Consider the following 18,035-nt stretch of genomic DNA (forward strand, 5'->3'; position numbering starts at 1 on the left):
TGCTTGTGTTCATGGCTGACGACCTCTGTGCCTTTTCAGGTTCTGTGAGTCTCCCACCAGTGACGTGGAGATGCGGAGCGGTCGTGGTCGGGGAAAGAGGATGCGTCCCAGCAGCAACACGCCGCTGAACGACAATAGCAACTCCTCTGACAACAAAGGCAGTGGCAGCAGTAAGACGCGTGGAGCTGCTGCGAACAGCAAAGGGCGGCGAGGTAGCCAGACAGCCGGTGGCGCTGAGGACGCCAAGGCCAGCCCGTCCTCCGCCAAGAGGAAGACCAAACCTGCCTCTGATATGGAGCCCACCTCCAGCTCTGAGGACACTAAAGCTTCGAAACGCATGAGAACCAACTCCACTGGTGCTGCACCCCTCCTTTCTGGAGGCAAATCTGACCCCCTGCCCCCTCCACAGCTGGACCGGACCTGCCCCTCCCCTGTACTCATCGACTGCCCTCACCCCAACTGTAACAAGAAGTACAAGCACATCAATGGGCTGAAGTACCACCAGGCTCGAGCCCATAACGACCACGACATCCGATTGGACCAGGACGGAGACAGTGAATACGGGGATGACCCCGCCCTCCATCCCGACGCCGCCTCCTGCAATGGTGCTGCCATCTCCCCAGCCCGCTCCACCACACCAAAAGGACGAGGCTTTGATGCCCCTTCGCCCTCATCGGGGAAGCTGACGTCAAAGGGGAAGAAGAAGGCAGGAGAAGCTGAGCCTGAGGTGACGGACGGTGGCGAGGAGGGGGCATGTTTGACCGACGAGGCCAGCAACGACGGGATGGACGACAGAAAGGCCAAGAAGATGGCGGGCGGAGGAAAGCCTGATAAACTGACCCAGAAAGGCTTAAAGCCGGCCCGCCCCGTGGCCCCCGCTGCCCCTGGAGCCCCTTCACCCTATGCCCTGCAGGCGTCCTCCCCCGCTCTGGGCTCAGTGGTACAGTCCGTCCCCAAGAGCCCCCAGCTGAAGAACATCCAACCTAAACCCCCTCCACTGGCTGACCCCGCCTCCAGCCCGGCCCTCACCAAGGACAAGAAGAAGAAGGACAAGAAGAAGAGGGAAGGAGGGAAGGAGGGCGACAGTCCAAAGGCGATGTGTAAGGGGGGTAGGCCGGAGGAGGGGAAGAGCCCGTACTCAGAGGCGTCGGACGCTCTGCTCAACGGCTCCACAGAAGCTCACCAGAGCCGGCTGGCCAGCATCAAGGCCGAGGCTGACAAGGTGTACAGCTTCTCGGACAACGCGCCCAGCCCGTCCATCGGCGTGGCCAGCAGGATAGAGGCCGGCCACGCGGGCCCCCTCCACCTCAACCAGAACGGAGCCGACAATGCGTCCGTCAAAACCAGCAGCCCCGCCTACTCCGACATCTCTGATGCGGGGGAGGACGGAGAGGGTAAGGCGGAGGGGGTGAAGGTCAAGCCGGATCCTGACCAGGGGTCTCGTGAAGGGGCCAAGAAGGCGCTGTTCCCCCCCCAGCCGCCCAGTAAGGAATCTCCATACTACCCCAACTATGACTCCTACTATTCCCCAAGTTACCCCAACCCCAGCCCAGGAGCAGCACCCGCAGGGCCGCTTCATGCAGAGGGGGCTCAGGTGAAGGTGAAGAAGGAGGAGGAGCCGGAGGTGGGGGAGGAGGGCAAACTGAAGACTGAGCCTCAGGAGGAGAAGAGGGCAGAGCCAGGGCCTCAGCAGCCGTCGGTCATCCAGCAGCGCCCCAACATGTACACTCAGCCTCTGTACTACAACCAGTACTACGTCCCTCCGTACTCCTACTCACCTGACCAGGCCTACCACGCCCACCTGCTGGCCTCTAACCCTGCCTACCGACAGCAGTACGAGGAGAGGCAGCGGCAAGCCGACAAGAAGGTCGAGGGCAAGGAGCGGGAGGCTGGTGGGAAAGAGGAGTGGAAGCAGAAAGCCTCGGTGCCCCCCACGTTGTCCAGAGCCCCCAGCCTCACCGACCTGGGCGCCAAGGGGGGGCTGAACCCGGCCAAGCCTAAAGAGCCCCCGCTGGCTTCGGAACAAGCCAAGTCAGTCATCATGGCGAAGGGAGAAGACACCAAGGCCCCTGCCATCCAGCCTGAGGGTCTGAAGATGAAGCTGAGCGAAGCAGGGCATCATGGGAAGGAGGAGGTCAAGCCAGGGATGGAGCCGGGCAGGCCGACAGGTGTAGAGCCTGCCATGTGGTACAGACAGGTAATAGCATAGTTTTACAACAAATGTACACTCGATAGTGCTGTGTCACACTCTTTTGGTTTATTTTGTCTGACAGCTCAGAAGCTTGATAATAACTGCCTAGTTTAACACTCTGAACAAAATAAACACACAAAACACTCATGGATTGAGGAAAAAATAAGTATATGGCATACTGGTACCTGGTACAGCCTTAAAGCCAAGGGCTGATCACGAGCTGGACTCTCATTAATATAACCGTCAGGATGAGCCTCGGTCCGGTTACAGTTTCCAGGGAGAAGAAGCATCAGCACGGAGCATCTGGATCGCATTTAGCACGACATTTCCACCTAACTCGGTAGTCAAGGTCCACAGCTATTCCAAAAGCACACAACTATAGCGAAGTGAATAAATGATTACATACTAATTTTACTTTCACATTCAGTGTCCGACAACAGAAACAGTAAATACAGCAATATGATTAATTGAGCTGCATTAAAACACAGTGAGGGTGAGTAACGGGCTTCCTGGAACATGAGATCACTTTAATTTTGATGTGTTTAACCAATCAAACAGAAACACCATACTTACGGATGAGCATGCAAGAGGATTGTAGGACTCGCCAATTTATCTGCAATTTGGCAGCGAGAATCATTTGTTGAATGGGCCTCCGGCAGCCCAAGATAGCGGAGCAAAGAAAAGAGCTGAGAGATGCTCTGCTCACAGAGCTGGTGGACATTGGGATCGTACCAGTTCAAACCGGAGCAGCCCGTCTCCGGCAGCTGCAACACGGCTTGATGTGGTAGACGCTGGCCGTTACTGTGTTTAGAAGATTTTTAGATACCACCCGTCACCCGCGTTAACTAACTGTTGTTCTTTTCTTTAGGAGCCCGACTCGCGCTTGTGGCCCTATGTCTACCCCAGCAAATACTCAGAGGCTCCCAAACCGCAGGAGGAGGACCGGTGGAAGGACGAGAGGGAGCGAGAACGAGACAGGAAAGGGAAGGACGAGAGGTCACGGACGAAGGAGGGCCTCCAGAAAGAGGAGGTGAAGGAGGGGGCGGAGGGCAGGACTCAGCTTCCTCCAGAGGAGCACCGAGGGGGAGGGAAGGAAGTACATCCCCCACACATGCAGTTTTCCTCCCCCCTGGCCCAGCACCAGGGCTACATGCCCTACATGCACGGACCTTACGGCTACAGCCAGGGCTACGAGCCCAGCCACCCCGGCTACAGAGGCATGCCCTCCGTCATGATGCAGAACTACCCCGGTAAGAAGAGAGAGCCTCTAGAGGTGCACTGATGAATACAGTATTAGCGCTGAAAACTAGTCCATTGGTTGGCTGACGGATAATTAAAGGAACTGTTAAGCGCTTTTGTAAATAAGCTTATTTCCTTTCTTTCCAAGGGTGAGATGAGAATCAGGACTTGGTTACCCTAGCTTAGCATAAAGACTGAAAGCAGGTGGAAACTGTTCGCCTGTTGACAACTGTAGTAACTGTAATGCTGTAACTCCTCCAAAAACCACAAACAAATTTTTTCACAGCAAAATAATTGAATATAACGAGGTCATGTGTGGAGCTAAGAACTGTTGTCATTAATGAACAATCTGCTGGGTTTTGTCCGGATTAATACTTTGTTTAACCTATAACATATGAAGTAAAGTAAGAAATTGTGCAATTCAGAAAGCGTCAGGCTAACTGATTTTATGCTAAGCTAGGCTAAGCTCTTGACACAGAACTATTTCTTTTACTGGCCAAATATTTTGTCTTTTATCGAGGAAAGATGCCAGTCGTTCACTGTAGCTTCTGAAATGAGAGGATTTTCTGCGTTTCGCTGTTTTTACATGATTTTAATGATTCTCAATCTCTTTGGGTTTTGGAAGTTGGTTGGACAAAACAAGACATTTGAAGACGTCCCCTTGGGCTCTTGGGATGGGTGTGATGGACATCTTTCGCCGTTTTGTTTTATAGACTAAGTCTACTAAAAGGAAAAGGAATTAACAGACTGATTGCTAATGAAATTGCAGCCCTAAAAAAATCTTTGGTGTTAGGGTTTGTTTTTATGTTAAAGCCAGTGTGGGACCTGTTTTGCCTTTAAAACATCTCTGTAAGATGAGGCCTAATCATAAATGCATCCCAGCAAGCTGTTGGAATAGGACACACAGACAGAAAACCATACCTATCCTCAGAAACAATGTATAGTAATTTACGTTAGAAGTCTTTTAAAAAAGAAAACCCACATCCAAAAGAGCGATAGGGACAGAACCTAAATGGACCTGAGGAAAACAGGACTTGATTTGGAGAGAACCACTTATGCATGAGGACATTTGATGTCATGATCTAATTTGAGCCCAGCAGTTCTAAAAACGTTGAGAAAATTGATTAAATTCCTTAATTTTCTCCAAAGAAGATATTAAAAAGTTTAAAATGTCATTTACAAAGGAATTAAATATGTTTTCTAGACTGCAATAACGTAATGTTTTCTATCAGATGTGATTTTAGAAAAACTAGATGTAAAATTCTCAGTAGTATTGTTCCAGAGCTCTGACCTTGTGTAAAATACATACAGTATTTAGATCTTAAATGATCTCAATGAATAATCCACCCATCCATTTTCTGATGCTTTTCCCGGTCGTGTTTGTTAATTAATTAATGAGATCATTAGGAATTATTTTTATATACTGCTGGGAAGTTCATGCAGTTGCTATGTGCATGAAAAGTATGAAAGATATCAGTGAAAACCAGTAGGGACCTCTCCACTTGTTAAGGTTCACACTTTGACTGGTACAACTGTGAAAAAGATATTTAATCTCATTCTATGTGGTAACGAAAGCGTCTTAAAAAGTCTTAAATTTAACCTGAGGAACCTGCGGAAACCTTGTGTTCAGACATGTTTAAACACCGCGAATACTTTGTCCTCAGGCTCGTACCTGCCGGCTGGTTACTCCTTCCCCTCGTACGGAGGGAAGGTAACGTCGGGGGAGGAGGGGGAGAAACCCTCCAGGTCAAGTCCCACAGTGAAGCCGCCCAGCGAGGCCAAAGCTCTGGAGCTGCTGCAGCAGCACGCCAGCCAGTACAAGAGCAAATCCCCGTCCATCCAAGACAACAAGACCCTGCACGACCGGGAGAGGGAGAGGGAGAGAGACCGGGAGAGAGAGAGCGACCGGCCTCGATCCTCACCCTCCCAACGCATCCTGTCTTCCCACCCTCACATTGGATTCCCACTGCTGCCGGGACAGTACGACCTGCCCTACGCCTCAGGTGAGACTCTCACAGGTCATGTGATGAGGATACACAGGTGACAGAAACAAAACAGCTGCCATAACACACGTACCGGTCTGTCCAGCTGTTTGATAATAACTGACGACACATCGGTAGATGTCAAGCAGCTGCAGCTCAGTGTGTTTCAGAAAATCCAAAACTTTAGTATTTAATGTCAGTGCCTCTGAATGGAAAACGGTAAAAGCCAGTCTCCAGGACCAGGACCAGGACCAGGACCAGTCTTCAGCAGTCATCTTTAACTGTAGCAGACAACAGGGTCACCTACATATCTTGATAAATGGTCAACGATTCATTACAAAATTTTGATTATTGGCATCCTGGTGTTTTGAGAGGATTTTATTTTTCGCATTCGTTTTGAGAAACTAAATGGAAAATATCTTTTTCTCTATTTTGATCTCAAGTACTGAATGTAAAAAGCACAGAAAATAATGTTTACTGTTCCCCGATCAGTCCCATCCATCTAAATTTGGTGTTTTCAGTGCTCCTGTAAGTAAAACAGCCTGGTTTCAGTGATTTTCTTGAACCAGGAAGACTTGGGGGATGCTGTGCTTCGGAAGCACCATCAGCTGCCAGCCTTAGTGTCCTCGGTGTTATTGTCCCTGGTGGTAACATTTGTCAGTCGGTCTTGGTTGTGTATCAATGTGTAGCCGGATCTCTCTCTTATGGGTTTACAGGCACACACTGGTTCATCTTTGCACCCCAGGAGATGTTTAAACTTTGTATTTGTTTTTGGTTTCTTCATTTTGTTTTTAAAGGGGTTCTCTTACAATTTAGTGTCGTTTTTCCATGAATAACGAATCCTCGTAAACGAAGCAGCAGAGGCCGAGACATCCTGACTTTTAGGTCAAACCCAAGAAACACTGGTTCCTACATTTCCCATAATGCAGCTCAGTATTGTCTTCTCGTTGGATACTCCCTGCGTGGTAAACGGCCACGTCTCTCAAACTCCACAAAGCCAGTTTCTAATTTTGAGGTATTATTTAAAAGGTCTTGAAAAATCTTCAGTCTGTTGCATCCGGCAGGAACTTGAGACCAGCTGGGATATGGTGAAAGAATTGTGGGGTGGTTTTGATGATGTAATGACCCCGACACGTGTCAGGATTTGTAAACTAATAAGAACAAGTCAGACTTCTGCGTGTCGGCCATGTTGGATCTGTCTGACGCTTGTCGCTCTCTCACAGGCCTCTCCTCCTCAGCCATCGTCGCCAGTCAGCAAGCGTCCGCCCCGTCCATGTACCCCCCTTCACGGAGGTGAGAACGGTAAGACACACACATCACCGACGCCCTTATACTACGTCTTTGTATTCATATATATATTCCTATACTTTATTTTATTTACAGCCCAACACAGCTCAGTCCTTCCCCTGATCCCGGTCCTGACTTTCAACTCTAAACTTTAGACCAATCCCGTTCTTTCTGTCTTACTAACACAGCTCTGAGGACACGTAAGGTGTGTCTCACTTTGACAAAATATCCTCTGTGTGAAGCACTTGGTTTTCACATTGAAACACACACACACACACAAACACACACACCTGTTTGTGTGTCGTTCCAGTCTCTCTGTCTGTTGACTTGATGACATTCCCGTGTTGCAGTCTGTAGCGCCATCTAGTGGTCTGACACGTGGTGGAAATGTTTATGTTGCTGCACTTTTAGTGCAATTTGGCATCAATGTTGAATGTCACTGCCGCAGGTTGAAACTTGATCCCTCGGAGGTCGAAGGTCAAAGTTTCTCTGCAGGGGTTTGGTGTTAAATTCCTCTTTAATGTGCAGTTACATTTATTTTCTTTGTTCTGTTGATTTTATTTATTTTTTTTGTTCAGTAGGAGTCAAACAGCAAAATTACAAGGACATCAGAGCTTGTTGTAGAAAGTCCCATGATGCACAAGTAGTTTGGACAAAGTGGCTTTCTTGGTATTAAGTGCCCATAATAATAATGATAATAATAATAATAATAATAATAATAATAATAATAATAATAGAACAGTCTTACTCACACAGTTATTCTAGTACGGACCTTTACCAGTTAACTGCCACTGAAGCTGCTTTCTTCACACACACACACACACACACACACTTTTCTCCAGGCACGGCAATGCCAGAGAGGCCTCGCCGTAGCAGGCGGGTGGGCACAGTGCAGTTCAGCGGTGGGACAGCAGGGACTCTGGAGCGGCGGCTCTCATCAGATTTTCTTTGACAATCACATGTGATGGCTTTTGAACGTCAGTGTTGTTAAATGAACAGAAGAGTCCCACCTGCAGTAGGAGGTCGCCAGAGCGAACCAAAAACACGAGACTGACTTCAGACCAGTTGCCACACCACACACCAGCTCTCAGAGCCAGCTGTGTCCTTCGGGACTGCCAGTCCCAGTCTCGGCACCGCACTTGGATTTAGTACCAAATCCACCTGCTCCTGTCGTGGAGAAGCTAATACAGAAGCTGTGGATGTAAACATGTGATTTTCAGGCTGCGCTGGGTGGCCGTCCCTTTTGACCAATAATGTCTTCTTACCCTCTACAGGCACACCTGATTGGCTGACCTCCACCCTGCCCGGAGTCATGTGACTGGATCACATGAGGAAACATTTCTGTTTCGACATCAGTTCAATGGTGTTTGTGTACGTTTGATTTCTCTCCCTGGACGTCCAGCTGGCCGCGCTGCTCCTCACTGGACCGGACCGGAGGATTGGAGGCCTGATTCTGCTGGTTCTACCGGTCCCACTGGTCCTGTCGGTCCTGCTGGTTCCAGACGGCACCATTGGTGCTTGGGCGGGTGGGCAGCGGAGGTTTTGGCTCACGGACTGAGGACAGAGTGGACGTGGTGGGTGGGGACACACTGAGACGCTGCAGGTCGTTGGTGCCGTTGGGACGTATGGAGGAGCAGCTGTCGTTGTTTGGGGGGGTGGACAGTTCTGGGCAGCGTGGAGGGGAGGGGGGGGCGTTCAGAGTCCCAGTGATGCTCTGTCGTGTTTTATGGCACGCAGTCGTCTCAGTTTTTTATTTCCCCTTCACAGTTGGGCGACGTCCTCTGACCCTTAATCTCTCTCTGCGTGACCTCTGACCTCTCTGAGAACCAGAATCAGCTGTGGACTCCACTGGACGTTGTCACACCTTCACCTGGGAGTGTGTCTGCTTCACCGAAAACAAAAAAACACTGTGGACGGAGGAGGACGGACCAATCAGAGGGCAGCCTTCGGACTGAAGCTGCAGCCTCAGACTGACTGACGGGGAGTCGGTGGCCCCCCCTCCTCAGTGTGTAGCTGTACTGTACTCTGTGTGTGTGCGTGTGTGCGTGTGCGTGTGTGTGTGTAAATACTGTACAGAGGAATTATTTTAAAGAGCCTGCTGGATGCTGTTGGATTTCCTACTCTTCTTTTTGTCTGGTAGCCTCTGTTTTTCTACTGTTGTTGATCTGATATTAAACCTGTAGCTGGTGGAACGGCGCCCGACCTCAGTGTCCTCATTTATTCCCTGAAACATGTGGAAAAAGTTTGAGCCGAATTAGATTTGTGTGCAAGTGAAGACAGAATCGTGGGCGTGACAGATGTTTTGAGCCTGAAACAGGATCATTATTAAATTATCAAAGCTGCTGCTGAATCTGTTTGATTCTGGTTTTTTGTTTTGTTTTTGTTTTCATATTTTCACAGGATATTTTCACCTTTATTGCACAGTTAAAAGTACAGCGACAGACGGATACAAGAGAAGGGGGTGTGACGGGAAACCGACAGGAACTGGGAACCTTGCTGTCCTGTGTCTTAAACACTCAGCCACCAGGACGCCCTGTGATCCGGTTGATTTGACCTGGGACAGTAGTGTACGAGCAATGTTTACGGTCTGCTCCATTTTAAAAGTCAAAATATGTTGTTCGGTTACTAAACTCACATCACATACAGTGTTAGAATATGAGCTTGTTTATAAAGCAGCAAGGTGAATTAATTTTCTGAGTCAGATTCAGTTAAACCTTGTACCTTCATGACCTGTTTCCACCATGGGAACTTTTTCAGTTGCCTAGGGACCATTTTAGAAACTCAGGAACCTCAACGGGTCTTTTTCGTCAGCCTTTAATGAACTTATCATAATCAGATTTGCGTGATCCTCTCAGTTCTTCAGTTTTTGTTTTTGTAAGGGTTTCTTTAATCCAGGGTAGTTTCATTGAGAGGCAGCCTCTGAACCCTGATCACTGACCCCCATTCACACCTGCAAGCCTCCCAAACCAACCACAGTCTGACTCGCTGGCCTCTGGGCCAGCTCCGCCGGAGCAGCTGGGGTTAAGAGCCTCGGTGAGGGAGAGGCACGCGCTTCCCCCGCCCGGATTTAATCCTGCCGGTCCGGGGATCGAACCCGCGACCCTCTGGTCACAGGGTTGCTTCTCTACCCTTTACAGAATGGATGTCAGAAAGGTGTGTTTGTTTTCAGGAGTAGTGACCAGTCCAAACACGATTTCTAACATTTTTCATGAGCTAGCTTTTCAAAGTCCAGTGTTTATCTCAATATTAAATGGCTCGCAACCTAAAACCTCTCTCCCAGCTGCAGGTCCCACACGTGCTCGGTTCAAAGATGAAGAAAATCTCTAGAATGTTACAAATCCGCTGAGAGTTGTTGGTCCCTGTTCGGTTAAGTGACCTTGCACCTAAATGTGGTCTGCAGAAAATCGTTCAGGGACATGAAAACTACGTGATCGGGATTCGGTATCGGCCCCTCACAATCACAGATCAAGAACCTCGTCTTCTGCACCCACGGGGCCAGGAAATGGACCAGAATGCAGTGCAGGCTGGAGCTTTACTCACTTCATCTAGACTTTAAGAACAAAGCGTCATCTGTACTTTGGAAAACTTCTCTTAACCCTTTGCCTCACCTAAATCTCCGTCAACGTAAACCCACTGCTGAATTCTTCACATTCCCTTCTTTGAGCCGTCAAAGAGGATTGTGGGAAATGTAGGAAATCGGTAACTGAAGTAGAGGCGAACACGGCAGTTTGAGGAAAAAGTGGATTAGTTACTTAGTGAAGTTGACGTGTCCGCGATGTGCAAATTTATCTTGGACTTCACATTCTGGCATAAAAAACGGCACTAGTCAGTTGACAGGCGCCGCGGCGGCTTTAAAAAGACGTCAGCGCAGCTTGAAACGGTTTCCAGGCTGCAGCTCCGTGCTTAGCGGCGCAGGAGCGCTGGGGCGGGAACGTCGTGGTGGGAACGCTGGGGCGGGAACGTCGCGGTGGGAACGCTGGGGCGGGAACGTCAGCGCGGAAACGTCAGTGTGGGAACGCTTGGGCGGGAACGCTTGGGTGGGAACGTCGTCGCGGGAACATTGGTGCGGGAACACTGGGGCGGAAACGTCTGTGTGGGGACGCCGGGGCGGGAAACGTCAGTGTGGGAACGCTGGGGCGGGAACATCGGCGCGGGAACGTCGGCGCAGAAACGTCAGTGTGGGAACGCTGGGGCGGGAACGGAACGTCGGGGTGGGAGAGTCATAAACCAAAGTGCTGGACAAATTAAAATGTGGCCTGATGGCGGCGCTAGATGAAGAGTCGGAGCATCGGCAGAGGGATTCCAGTTCATCCTGAAGGGACCGTGAACGTCTGAACCTCGGTCTGGACGAAACAGGAGCCAAACGATTCGGAGCGGGATCCTCAGACGGTAACTCTTGAGTAATGACCCACCAAAACTGAGGTGAATCGCTGCAGTTCTCCTTCAACATCTGTCCAGCTGCTGGTAAACAGCTGCTCGGTCTCCTCTCAGTAACCCAGGGAGCTGGGGGAGGCGGTTTGGGCCGATCCTAACCCGACGGCGAGCAGTGGGACGAAAGACAGGACCACCGAGCCGGTGAAATGTCTCCGGTCTGTTCAGATGCTGGATGTGGGGCCACGCCACCTGAGAGAACGCAGTGCGGCTGTTTAGCCACCGGGGGGCGCCGCGACACCGTTGTGGCCCGAGCGCCACGGTGTGTCGCCTCTACCTGTGCGGGTCCTTTTGGTTTCCTTTGTAAAAGTGTGACATTTCTGCCTCCACCGCGGCGGAGCACAGCGAGATTCCCTTCTCCTCCAAGTGACGGTCTCCGGGGTCGGGGTCTCGAGACCTCGGCACGTGAAACGCTCTGCTCGGCTCCGAGGCTGAGGCTCAAGGTCTGCACCGAACCATGGGCCGTACCTGGAGAGGATTTCGTGGACTCACAGGATGTTGCAGGGCGGACTAGAGGGACGGTCGCAAAACCGCGGGTTTCCCCTCAGCGACGACAGACTCCTCGCATCGAGCCAGAGGGAGCGCAAGCGCAGGAAAACCAGCAGGTTCGGACTCCGCGGCGGGTCGGAGGTGTCTCCTCTGTCCTCCCTCCGTGAGGCGTCCTGCTGAACGACCGTGTCCTCCAGAGACAGCCCCGTGTCAAGGTTGGTGTCTTCATGTTGCGGAGCGCAACGGGGGCCACGCGAGCCCCCAAATAATCCGCGGTTGAGTCCAGAAAAACTTTTTCTTGAAAACGTTGAGAAACGAAAGAAACGCGCATTTTGCATCTTTTATATCAGGAAAAAGCTGAACCGGTTCATCTGCTGTAGACGTGAAGCTCCGTGAAGGAGAGCGTCAGTGACAGTGGCGCCAAATGAAATGTCTTTGCAGCGCGCTAGTCCTGCGGGGTCGTGGACGCGGGGTCGAGGGGGGCCCGGCATTTAGCAGGTTCATCTGGCCCCGTTTAAACGCACCGGGGTTGAACTATCGATCAATGGGTCTGATCAGCAGCACATTTAATACCACTTTGATTTGACTCGTCACAAATGCAACGTGCTTTTATTTTGATGTTTCACGCTCGCCCTGGTTTTTATTTTGAAGACCACTTCCCGTTTCTTCCTGTGTTGGTCCCGGTTAAATGCCGCGGACTTGACCGCGCCGGTCCAGCGGGCTGTCAGCGCCAGCTCTGCCCCCGGAACGAGCTCCCGGACGGACCGTCTCCTGATCGAAGACCGGAGACCACGAACAGGTAGGAGCGAATCTGCGGTGCGTGCGTGCGTGCGTGTGTGTGTGTGTGTGTGTGTGTGTGTGTGTGTGTGTGTGTGAGAGAGCAGTCGCCACTGTAGTACCGATGGCTCCTTTACTGTGACTAACGGCGACTCCGGGTATCAGCTGCCGTAACAATCCCACCGAGCGCGACCGCGTCGTTGTGGCAGGACTGGGGGCAGCACTTTAGTAGAACCGGTCGTTGCCGGCGGTGGCGGGTAACTAAGTACATTTACTCGAGTACCGGTCTTCGTACTTCTGCCTCGCCGCATTTCAGAGGCAGATTCTCTACTTTTACTTTTTTTCCAGCTGGATCGACCGGTAACTGTGACTTTATTTGTTTTTTATTTGATTTTTTCCCGGAATCGAGCCTGTGACCATCGAATAAAACACGAGGCTGTATCGCGGGGGAAAGGCCCCGCGGCGGGACCCCGCCGTCGTTATCGAGTCACCTGCCGGTTGGTTTCTCAAGCCGCCGATTAATCGTTTGTGAAAACGTCAGAACGGGGTCTCGAGTCTTCTTTTGTCCGAACCAGCGACCGAAAGACGGAAGATGCCGACGAAACGATCGGTCGACCGTCGCAACGGTCGCGGAATTAATCTTCAGTCGACCGACTAATTGATTAATCAGCTAATCTTTGCAGCCGGACACCGGATGAAGGGAAACGTGAAAGAGCGTGAAAGCGTCGCTTCATCATCTGGATCCATCAGCCTCCTGTCAGTGTTTGATCCGCATCATCTCTCATCTTCATCCTCATCCCGCGACGCTTCCGGGAGCCGGAGCCCGCTGAGCTTTTGCTGGGATTTTAAAACTTCCCAGACCCTGGACCACCAGAATCCCGTGTCCAGGTCTGAACCGTGGCGAGGTATGATTCCGGTGCGTTGTGCCCTCAGAGCTTCGTCTGGGAAACGGGTCCGGTTGAAGCGCTCTGTGTGTGTGTGTGTGTGTGTGTGTGTGTGTGTGTGTGTGTGTGTGTGTGTGTGCGTGTGCGCGGGGAAGCCGTCCAGTCTGAAGTTAAAACAAGCGGGACCTGTGTGTGAAAGCGGAGCTTCGGCGTCTGCAGAACGAACGTGATCAGAGCAGCAGGATCCGACGGAGCCTCGCACCGGCAGAGCTGATGAACGGAGCGGCGGCGTGCGGCGAGCCGCACTCGCTCCGAGCTCCGCGGTGACGGCGGCTCGTCTGCCGGAGTCCACGTAACACCGCGGGTCTTCTCACACCGAGACCGTAACAAACCGCGGTGGCCGCTCCAGGTGTTCCAGCCGCTGTCTACCTGTCGATGAGGTCCTGGGTCACGTTTTAACCGCTATGGGTGAAACTCTCATCATCCGAACCAGAACTTGTTCTAACGCGGTGGAACAAGAAAATTCTAACGTCAGGGAGGAAAAACATGCGACGCGTGTGTGGAAAGTCGGTCACGCTGAGCGAAGCCGCTGGTGCTGGTCTGGAGCGGGTCCTGCGGCGGGGGTGGTCTCCCGGTCTCCCGGTCTGGAGCCCAGCATTTGTCCTGTCTTCGTTTAGCGCGAAACCCAGTGTCTCGTTTACGCAACCGAACGCTGAGGTAGAGCTGCGAGGTGCGGTCGGTCGGTCGGTCGATCGATCGATTAGTTGGCTGAACTAATCGGCAGCTGCTCTGGTGCCGAGCGTCCTCTTGTTTCAGCTCGTCCCGTGCGAGTATTTGCTCCTGGTCTTGACATCGGAGTCGACTAAACGTCTCCTGGGGTCCCGGACGTTGGTGGGACAAAGCGCGAGGTTCGAAGGCGTCGCCGTAGGCTGAATGAAATAGTTTCGCCTGTTTTCTGACGTTAAGTGGACCAAACCAATAATCAATGAATCGAGGGAAAATGAATTGATGACAAAAACAGCTGTTACTTGCAGCCGTAGACGGAAGTTTACTTTTGCCCTTTTAAGCACAAGTCAGGTGATAAGTTTATTTTCCTTCTCGTCGTCAAATCCCACGGATCCATACACTGCCCCGAATGCTCGCCACAGCACCATACGTGGATTAATCCGCCACTGAAAATAGTCCCCAACAAACGCACCGCTTCCTGCTGTTTGTTTGATTTAAAAAAAAAAACGCCACAGTGAGGAGAAGTTTTATTTGTGAGGTGATCTCAAAGATCCACGTCTCCAGTGGGAACCGATGCGCTCGGAGCCGAGAGCCACAGACGGAGGAGGGAGGGTGACGAGAGACGGACGGACACGCTGAGTTTGGCTCCGGCATGAGATCCTTTACCAGAAAGAAAGAATAGAAAATATGACTCCAGACAGATCTTTCCAAAACACCCTCGAGGCGCTGAATCGAACCCCCGCGCTTCTTCCTTCGCCGCCACCTTCCGCTGTCCCGAGTTAACCTGCTGGAGGAGAGAGATGCAGGCTGTGAAAATGGATTGCGTTTTTAGAGGGATATCATTTTCTCATGATTTACATAAATCCTGCCACAGTGGAGGACGCTGCTGCGGCGGAGACTGGTGTCATCCAGCAGCCAGACAAAACACAGGGTATCGAATGTCGGCTCGTGTTCTCTGTCGTCAACCGTGGAGATTTGCAAAGATCTCATCTGTTGTTATAAGACTCTGAAACGCAGCAGAGCAGACGTGAAAAAGTGGAAGATTAGGACCGGCTCCAGATAAGGTGGCTCATGAAGTGCAGGTCCTGGTGAGACGAAGTGCCGGGTCAGTTTTTCTCCCCCGTCTGTGTTTCGAGCGTCCCGAAGGGGGCGGCGGGCGACCGGGACAGGTAGGAACCGGGAGAACCAAGCCTCAGCATGGAGAGGGAGAAGAGATTCGCCGATGAATCGAAGTCATAAAAGCACTGCACGCGTCTCATCCTCCTCAGGGAGAGGGAAAGCTGCTAGCGAGCTGAAAGCTGGAGAGGAAGAGATAGTAAGTGGACCTTGAGTTAGATGGGTGATGTGCCGTAGCTACGGAGCAAAGGTCATCTCTTAAGAGAGGGACGTCATCCTCAGTCTGTCTCGCTCTTATCCGATCTGATCTGAGGACCGTGGTCACAGCGTGTGGAGCACAAGCTAAACACACGGTGCAAGAACTAAGGCGTCCGGCGGCGATGAAAGACGACTCCTAACTTGCCCGTCTGACCGTAAGAAAATTCATCAGTTTACATTCTTACACTCAAACGAAATGTGATGCTGGCCACGCGGCGGTCCTCATGGCAAAGGTCGCAGGTCCCCGTCCCTCCGTCCGGCCCTTCGTATCTCCCGGTGACCTCTGTGATCCCGGTCTTACTCGGCCTGGGGTTGCAGATGGTCTCACCCTACATCCGGTTTTCGTACAGTGGCTTGTTTTCCCAGCCGAACTTCCCGTTGAGACTCTGCATCAGGCAGACGACAGGCTGACCGCTCGACAGTTCGTTTCGGGCCAGCCGGGGTCGGATAGGTGAGGCGGCCGGCAGCCATCTCGTCGCCGCTCGGTCTGCGAGACCCATGGTGACACACACAAAGCGTTGTGCCGAGCTCGGGTTCTTTAGGGTGAACCTAAAGAATGGTTCGCGTGGTTCTGCCAGAATTCACATGCAGACAACGTAAGCGGTGTTTGTAAGCTGTAACCGAACCGTCGTGATTCGCCGTGGTACCGAGAAAGACCGCTTTCTGTCGTCGAACCGCAAGCCCCCAGCTGTTTTTTGAGCCCCATCGAAGGGGTTTGTCTCCGCCCCGCTCTGCGAAGACTTCACGGGACGTCCTGCAGCAGGACAGCAGGAAGTCTAGCCACACGTGAAAGTGTTAAAGAGTCCCATCAGCGCAAACAGCCCGTGTGTCCCCGAGGTGCTGCCTGATTTAATCAGCGGGGTGAGACTCCTGCCAGAGCCAAACCGGCAGACTGCTCCATGGAAACCGGGGGAGGAGGGAGGAGGAGGACAGGAAGCGGGAGAGGGTTCTGTACCTGCTGTCGGCCGGAGGGAGGGAGACAGGGCTATATGTGTGTGAGGCTCGTGCCTGTCACCACGGCAACCGTGGTTCATTTTCAAAATATCTGCGCAGGTGGAATAATAAAATCAATAAATCAATCGATAAAATCGGACACTTTTACCACGAGGTTTGCTTGGAGAGGGAGTTTTACGGAACGTTACTTCCCACGTGGTCGTTTAGGTCTGAACTGTGTCCCGGAAGAGGTGAAAGGCGTCTTTCCCTCTGCCCTGAGGAAGGGCCACAGAAGAATACACATCAACCTACTAAGGGTGAACCGCCGCCACGTTTTACGGTGCCTACTAGTTGAGTTCGCTCTCGAGGTTTGCTCCAACTCGCTCTCCGGTGTGAACTGCTGCAAATGGCTGCCTGATGTATCGTTGAGTCTCCCCCTCTCTCGCTGGGAGGGAAATGTCGCCTGACCTGTCAGCAAGACAACTATAGTAGTGTGGATTGGTAGGTTCAGTCTATTACCAGGATCAAACTGTCGTAAAACAGGTGAGTGGTCACCGATGAGGGGGTAACATTTGAGGCTAATAAGGTCCAAGCAACCATTTCGTTCCCTCCCCATGTTGGGGCCCAGGGTAGTTAGCTCCACTGTGCTCCTCGCTGCTACGCCTCTGATGCCCATCCGAGTCCCCTTCGGCTACCACCACGGGGTCATAATATTTGAGCCTCGGAGCAGCGGCGAGGGATGTGCGGACTTTTTGGCCACGGGTTTTGCCTCCCGGGCGACGCTCAAAGGGCCCTGCCGTCTGGACGGAGGTTGCTGGGGCTGTATGCGGCCTGTGATGAAGCCTGCAGACGCTACTCGGGGCTCGAAAGTCTCCCGAGTAAACAAAACCATGTAGCTGATTTTAGACGGGGCCGTAACAGACGGAGCTCGTTGTAGTGAATAAAGAAATCAAACTTTATTAGCAGATTACACAGTCTCAGTCTTCATGTCTTCAATACACACACACACACCGCAGAGGTCACAGAGCACAGGGCAGACAGCAGTTCTTCTACACACACACGGCAGCGTGGCCGTGGACAGTGGGGAAAAAGCCTGTAACTACTGAGTGAAAGCTGAAAAATAGCACAATAAGAACGCTCATTCCTCTGGACATCGATCCAATTCTGATATAAATGAGATAAACTCAGGTCACGGGGGGAAATCAGGTCACCACAAACCACATTTTTACCCTGATCCGATAATCTTGTTGTGTGGACGTGACCCCGGCGAATGCTAGAAAGCCGCATTTCCGCTCCACATTCAGCAAACACAGAGACGAGGAGCAAAAAAAAAACTTGAGCTGAGCGGCCCCTCTCCGTGCTGTTGCCACGGTAACAGAGGAGAGAGCATCCGCGCTGCCGTGTGCTGCGTTCGGCACGTGAGCGCCTCCGGAGGGCCCGTGGGCTTCGTCGCGGCCCTGGATCCCAGGTTTTCTCTGCGGATCGGCGAGTCCTCCGACCAATCGGAGCTCTCCCTCAGGCACGCCCACAGGCATCCCACTGAGAGAAGGCAGAACTGCACCGAGACCAAGTACCAGCCAGTGTAACACGCTCGCTTCTAATGACATGGTAGTAATCCGGTCCTCTCTCTAGTATCAGCCCTAAATCTACAACCCACACCAGCGATAAACCCAGAACAACTGTAGAAGCTTCCTTTAGAAATCTAGAACTCACCGTGAAACC

At 51.8% G+C, this 18,035-nt stretch overlaps 2 protein-coding genes across 3 annotated transcripts in view; both read left to right on the forward strand.

Moving 5' to 3' along the window:
• Nucleotides 1-8,894, forward strand: part of znf609a (zinc finger protein 609a) — a 48,917-nt gene extending 40,023 nt beyond the window's left edge. Inside the window, exons 5-9 of one of the 2 annotated variants that reach the window (XM_040132682.1) lie at nucleotides 40-2,197; nucleotides 3,060-3,441; nucleotides 5,095-5,433; nucleotides 6,636-6,714; nucleotides 7,974-8,894. In XM_040132682.1, coding sequence (XP_039988616.1) covers nucleotides 40-2,197; nucleotides 3,060-3,441; nucleotides 5,095-5,433; nucleotides 6,636-6,709 — 2,953 coding nt within the window. In that variant the 3' untranslated portion in view covers nucleotides 6,710-6,714; nucleotides 7,974-8,894. The remainder of the gene's footprint in view (nucleotides 1-39; nucleotides 2,198-3,059; nucleotides 3,442-5,094; nucleotides 5,434-6,635; nucleotides 6,715-7,973) is intronic. The other variant, XM_040132681.1, reaches the window with a different exon arrangement.
• Nucleotides 8,895-12,326: 3,432 nt separating this feature from the next.
• LOC120793764 (GRAM domain-containing protein 2A) overlaps nucleotides 12,327-18,035 on the forward strand; it is a 29,587-nt gene continuing 23,878 nt past the window's right edge. Inside the window, exon 1 of the mRNA XM_040134129.1 lies at nucleotides 12,327-12,418. The gene's annotated coding sequence lies outside the window, so the exon portion shown is untranslated. The remainder of the gene's footprint in view (nucleotides 12,419-18,035) is intronic.

The sequence above is a fragment of the Xiphias gladius genome, chromosome 8 (assembly GCF_016859285.1).
Source record: "Xiphias gladius isolate SHS-SW01 ecotype Sanya breed wild chromosome 8, ASM1685928v1, whole genome shotgun sequence".
NCBI lineage: Eukaryota > Metazoa > Chordata > Actinopteri > Istiophoriformes > Xiphiidae > Xiphias > Xiphias gladius.